The sequence below is a fragment of the Trifolium pratense genome, linkage group LG6, assembly GCF_020283565.1.
Source record: "Trifolium pratense cultivar HEN17-A07 linkage group LG6, ARS_RC_1.1, whole genome shotgun sequence".
NCBI lineage: Eukaryota > Viridiplantae > Streptophyta > Magnoliopsida > Fabales > Fabaceae > Trifolium > Trifolium pratense.
Window position 1 is genome coordinate 44,292,541 of NC_060064.1, and position 6,614 is coordinate 44,299,154.

A 6,614-nucleotide genomic window follows, 5' to 3' on the forward strand; every position below is an offset into this window, starting at 1 on the left:
TAGTTAATGTCAATCTATCGTAACTAGCTAGCTCCTAAACCTCATCATCGGAAACAACATAATCTACCTCGGGATTCACTAGTACAGAAAACACTTTTTACATCTGGCCAAAACCCCCTTTTACATCCGGCCCAAGTCAGAGGTAGACGTACGAGAAGTAGTAAGTTTATGCTTTTTACATCTGACATTCGCCAGATGTAAAAGTATCCCCTTTTACCTCTGTTCTCAAGTTTCAGCTGACCAATTTTTTTTTTAATTAAATTGGACCTTTTACATCTGACCAAGTCACCAGATGTGAAATAGTAACTATATTTAATTTTTTTTTTTTTCAAAATCCTGCGTTTTTTTTTTTTTTTATATTTTTAAATCCTATTTTGTAATTAAAAAAAACCAAAATAGCATTACAATTCAACATTCAACCAAAATACAATTACATTCAACCAAGTCATTAAAATTCAACATTCAACCAAAATACAATTACGTACCAAAGTCATTACAATTCAAATAAAATACCAAGTCTTACAAGTCAAGCAAAATACCAAAACAATCCAAAATGTTATAACATTCAAGCAAAATACAAGTCATTACAATTCAAAACATCCTAGTTAATGTCAATCTATCGTAACTAGCTAGCTCCTAAACCTCATCATCGGAAACAACATAATCTACCTCGGGATTGTACAGGTCAAGAAAACAAGTAGCCCAGTTGTTTCGCAATTCATACATCTCCTCCTCGGTTAATGACGTGGGATCATCGAACACCTACAATACATATACATGATCAAGAATGAAGCATATGAGAAGTGAGAAGGCTAGGATTAAAATGATGCCATTATAATTCCAAATACAAAACTGCATCCAAAACACAGCTAAGATGTGGAAGGAAGTCCTACACAGCTAGGAAACTGCATCCAATTTCTAATGCAGGAAAGAACAAGAATGCAGGAAACTGCATCCAAAACACAGCTAAGAATATCTAATGCAGAATGCACACATCTAGGAAACTGCATCCAATTTCTAATGCAGGAAAGAACAAGAATGCAGGAAACTGCATCCAAAACACAGCTAAGAATTTCTAATGCAGAATGCACACAGCTAGGAAACTGCATCCAATTTCTAATGCATAAACTAATCTTTTAATTCTTACAATCTCAATTATAAGCACACAAGAAACACTATCTAAAATATCATCAAATTTAACTTGCCCAGTACAAGACTTACATTATCTGCATCAACTTCTGAAATGATTTCCTTGATGTCTCTGCCATCATGCATGTTATACTCATGGAGAGCTTGCTCTAGTTCTTCAATGGTGATGTACCTGATTATGGAAAAGCAATGAGATTAGAAGATTCAACACCAATTAGTATCCAAATGAGGGGTAAATATATGTTCAATCCAGTTGATTTTATTTAATTATTTTTCTTTACCCGCTGTTATCTTTATCGAAGTATTGGAAGGCAGTGTAAACATGTTCTTCTCTGTTCATTCGGTTCATGGCCATTGTTGCTGTGATGAACTCGTCGTAGTCTATGATTCCATTACCATCAGCATCTGCCTGTAATTTGCAAAAGAAAAAAAATGACTAAGTAATCATGGTAGGCACAGAAGCTGCTTTTTCGCAGAAGTCATTTTGTCATGCAGTGCAATACAAAAATGAAGGAGTGATAACTTACAGCTTCCATTAATTGCTTAACTTCTGCTTCAGACAGTTTAGTTCCTTGTTTTGCAAGTCCTTGCTTGAGCTCTTCAATTGTAATGGTTCCACTGTTGTCAGTGTCCATACCCTTAAACATCTGCTTCAATCCCATGATTTCTTCCTCTGATAGGCAGCCAGCAATAACCTATCCATATGTAAATTTTATGATACTGTCAAGAAACTGCACTACAAGAAACTGTACCTAAGATTTGTTTTAACGAAAATGGCACTACCTTTAGAGCAACTTTCTTGAATTGATTCATTGCTCTAAACTGTTTGAGCCTATTGAGCACAGCATTATCAAGAGGTGTATCTGGTGCTTCTCCATCTTCCTTGATCCAAGGATGATCTGTTTTTTGCATAAGTGTTTAATTAGAATTGATTTACATCAATTCGATAGCGATGAAATCAAATTAATTTGCAAACCATGTAAACATAATTGAATAAAAGCAGTGCATATACTTACTCAAAACTTCATATGCTGTTAGCCTCTGCTTAGGATCTGAATTCAACATTTTCCTTACAAGATCTTTTGCTTGAGGTGAAATGGAGGGCCATGGATCGCTCGAAAAGTCAACGTGGCCTCTTAGGATGGCATTGAATATCCCATTTTCAGATTCTGTCAAAAACCAAATCTTAGTTTCAGTTTCAAATTATGCAGACATAAAATCAATTCAAAGAGAAAATTAAGTGAGTGGATATAAACCTGCCCAAAATGGTGGAACACCACATAGAAGAATGTATAACATGACACCAACACTCCAAATGTCTACTTCTGGTCCATATTTCCTCTTCAACACCTCAGGTGCAATGTAATATGCACTTCCAACAATATCTTTGAATGTTTCTCCTGTCAAAAATTATGACTCCCATGTTATAATATGCTTGAATTTGTAAATTATAACTAAACCTTAAAAAAATTGGTGTCGCAATCATCATAGTTGGGATGTCAGTAATTCATAATAATGTTTATGCAATCAATTGCAGTAGAAACAATTCTAAGAGCTAAAACCAAGTAACAAACCACAAACCATGAATCAATTCAATCACAAACTAATAGCATAAACTAATTATTAGTAAGTAATCACAATGCAATAAGCTAATTTTCTAGAAAGAGATTAACACCAGTATTAGCGTTAAATAACATCAAATCAGAGAGAGAGCGAGAGATTACGGATAAGCGACAAAAATCACGATAGAAATTTATAAGCACTTAGATTTAGCTTAACACCAGTATTAAAAAGGAAAATCACGACAGAAATCACAAAAAGGAAAATATTTAAAAAGGATTAAAATAGAAAGAAGAGTACCTGAATCGATTTGGAGTTAGGGTTCGTGAGAGAGAGGACGGCGCTGGTGGTGAGTTGAGAGAGAGGACGGCGCTGGTTCTTGCGAAGGTGAGGACGGCGCTGGGTTGATGCGTTTTGGGTGCGAATCGAAGGTGAGGACGGTTTTGCTTCTTCGTTCGTTCGTGAAGGTGAGACGGGTTTTGCTTCGTTCGTGAAGATGAAGAGGGTGGGTGTTGCTGGGTTGCTACGAATTGAAGGTGAGGACGGCGCTGTGGATTTGAAGGTGAGGACGGCGCTGTGGATTTGAAGGTGAGGACGGCGCTGCGATTTGAAGGTGAGGACGCGATTTGAAGGTGAGGGTTTAGTTCTTTTGGGAGAGAGACAGATACACTCTTTACCTTTGTTCCAAAAATATTTTTTTTTTTTTGTATTTAACCTGACATTTTACATCTGTGCCTAAATATGGCCAGATACATACATATTTTAGATAATTTTCACCATAATTACAAGATTGCCACCGCGTTTAGTTATGCCTCTGGTACATTGAAGTCAGATGTAAAAAGTCTTGTCTATTTATTTTTTACATCTGTGGATATTGAAGCCAGATGAAAAGGTTACTCCACATAGCCTTTTACATCTGACATATGCTCGTCAGATGTAAACATGCTGTGTAATATGTTATATTTGTACTAGTGATTGTACAGGTCAAGAAAACAAGTAGCCCAGTTGTTTCGCAATTCATACATCTCCTCCTCGGTTAATGACGTGGGATCATCGAACACCTACAATACATATACATGATCAAGAATGAAGCATATGAGAAGTGAGAAGGCTAGGATTAAAATGATGCCATTATAATTCCAAATACAAAACTGCATCCAAAACACAGCTAAGATGTGGAAGGAAGTCCTACACAGCTAGGAAACTGCATCCAATTTCTAATGCAGGAAAGAACAAGAATGCAGGAAACTGCATCCAAAACACAGCTAAGAATATCTAATGCAGAATGCACACATCTAGGAAACTGCATCCAATTTCTAATGCAGGAAAGAACAAGAATGCAGGAAACTGCATCCAAAACACAGCTAAGAATTTCTAATGCAGAATGCACACAGCTAGGAAACTGCATCCAATTTCTAATGCATAAACTAATCTTTTAATTCTTACAATCTCAATTATAAGCACACAAGAAACACTATCTAAAATATCATCAAATTTAACTTGCCCAGTACAAGACTTACATTATCTGCATCAACTTCTGAAATGATTTCCTTGATGTCTCTGCCATCATGCATGTTATACTCATGGAGAGCTTGCTCTAGTTCTTCAATGGTGATGTACCTGATTATGGAAAAGCAATGAGATTAGAAGATTCAACACCAATTAGTATCCAAATGAGGGGTAAATATATGTTCAATCCAGTTGATTTTATTTAATTATTTTTCTTTACCCGCTGTTATCTTTATCGAAGTATTGGAAGGCAGTGTAAACATGTTCTTCTCTGTTCATTCGGTTCATGGCCATTGTTGCTGTGATGAACTCGTCGTAGTCTATGATTCCATTACCATCAGCATCTGCCTGTAATTTGCAAAAGAAAAAAAATGACTAAGTAATCATGGTAGGCACAGAAGCTGCTTTTTCGCAGAAGTCATTTTGTCATGCAGTGCAATACAAAAATGAAGGAGTGATAACTTACAGCTTCCATTAATTGCTTAACTTCTGCTTCAGACAGTTTAGTTCCTTGTTTTGCAAGTCCTTGCTTGAGCTCTTCAATTGTAATGGTTCCACTGTTGTCAGTGTCCATACCCTTAAACATCTGCTTCAATCCCATGATTTCTTCCTCTGATAGGCAGCCAGCAATAACCTATCCATATGTAAATTTTATGATACTGTCAAGAAACTGCACTACAAGAAACTGTACCTAAGATTTGTTTTAACGAAAATGGCACTACCTTTAGAGCAACTTTCTTGAATTGATTCATTGCTCTAAACTGTTTGAGCCTATTGAGCACAGCATTATCAAGAGGTGTATCTGGTGCTTCTCCATCTTCCTTGATCCAAGGATGATCTGTTTTTTGCATAAGTGTTTAATTAGAATTGATTTACATCAATTCGATAGCGATGAAATCAAATTAATTTGCAAACCATGTAAACATAATTGAATAAAAGCAGTGCATATACTTACTCAAAACTTCATATGCTGTTAGCCTCTGCTTAGGATCTGAATTCAACATTTTCCTTACAAGATCTTTTGCTTGAGGTGAAATGGAGGGCCATGGATCGCTCGAAAAGTCAACGTGGCCTCTTAGGATGGCATTGAATATCCCATTTTCAGATTCTGTCAAAAACCAAATCTTAGTTTCAGTTTCAAATTATGCAGACATAAAATCAATTCAAAGAGAAAATTAAGTGAGTGGATATAAACCTGCCCAAAATGGTGGAACACCACATAGAAGAATGTATAACATGACACCAACACTCCAAATGTCTACTTCTGGTCCATATTTCCTCTTCAACACCTCAGGTGCAATGTAATATGCACTTCCAACAATATCTTTGAATGTTTCTCCTGTCAAAAATTATGACTCCCATGTTATAATATGCTTGAATTTGTAAATTATAACTAAACCTTAAAAAAATTGGTGCCGCAATCATCATAGTTGGGATGTCAGTAATTCATAATAATGTTTATGCAATCAATTGCAGTAGAAACAATTCTAAGAGCTAAAACCAAGTAACAAACCACAAACCATGAATCAATTCAATCACAAACTAATAGCATAAACTAATTATTAGTAAGTAATCACAATGCAATAAGCTAATTTTCTAGAAAGAGATTAACACCAGTATTAGCGTTAAATAACATCAAATCAGAGAGAGAGCGAGAGATTACGGATAAGCGACAAAAATCACGATAGAAATTTATAAGCACTTAGATTTAGCTTAACACCAGTATTAAAAAGGAAAATCACGACAGAAATCACAAAAAGGAAAATATTTAAAAAGGATTAAAATAGAAAGAAGAGTACCTGAATCGATTTGGAGTTAGGGTTCGTGAGAGAGAGGACGGCGCTGGTGGTGAGTTGAGAGAGAGGACGGCGCTGGTTCTTGCGAAGGTGAGGACGGCGCTGGGTTGATGCGTTTTGGGTGCGAATCGAAGGTGAGGACGGTTTTGCTTCTTCGTTCGTTCGTGAAGGTGAGACGGGTTTTGCTTCGTTCGTGAAGATGAAGAGGGTGGGTGTTGCTGGGTTGCTACGAATTGAAGGTGAGGACGGCGCTGTGGATTTGAAGGTGAGGACGGCGCTGTGGATTTGAAGGTGAGGACGGCGCTGCGATTTGAAGGTGAGGACGCGATTTGAAGGTGAGGGTTTAGTTCTTTTGGGAGAGAGACAGATACACTCTTTACCTTTGTTCCAAAAATATTTTTTTTTTTTTGTATTTAACCTGACATTTTACATCTGTGCCTAAATATGGCCAGATACATACATATTTTAGATAATTTTCACCATAATTACAAGATTGCCACCGCGTTTAGTTATGCCTCTGGTACATTGAAGTCAGATGTAAAAAGTCTTGTCTATTTATTTTTTACATCTGTGGATATTGAAGCCAGATGAAAAGGTTAC

General features: G+C 36.5%; 2 protein-coding genes across 2 annotated transcripts; both read right to left on the minus strand.

The window, feature by feature from the left end:
* Positions 1-504: 504 nt before the first annotated feature.
* On the minus strand, positions 505-3,431 carry LOC123892336 (calcium-dependent protein kinase 17-like). Its single transcript, XM_045942126.1, has 8 exons — positions 3,425-3,431; positions 2,406-2,549; positions 2,166-2,318; positions 1,933-2,048; positions 1,677-1,844; positions 1,431-1,558; positions 1,222-1,321; positions 505-762 (listed from the first exon to the last, which is right to left on the minus strand). Exons 1-8 carry the CDS (start codon positions 3,429-3,431, stop codon positions 637-639), a joined length of 942 nt encoding a protein of 313 aa, XP_045798082.1. The 3' UTR covers positions 505-636.
* Positions 3,432-3,677: 246 nt separating this feature from the next.
* LOC123892337 (calcium-dependent protein kinase 17-like) lies at positions 3,678-5,741 on the minus strand. Its single transcript, XM_045942127.1, has 8 exons — positions 5,732-5,741; positions 5,414-5,557; positions 5,174-5,326; positions 4,941-5,056; positions 4,685-4,852; positions 4,439-4,566; positions 4,230-4,329; positions 3,678-3,770 (listed from the first exon to the last, which is right to left on the minus strand). Exons 1-8 carry the CDS (start codon positions 5,739-5,741, stop codon positions 3,678-3,680), a joined length of 912 nt encoding a protein of 303 aa, XP_045798083.1.
* Positions 5,742-6,614: the final 873 nt, after the last annotated feature.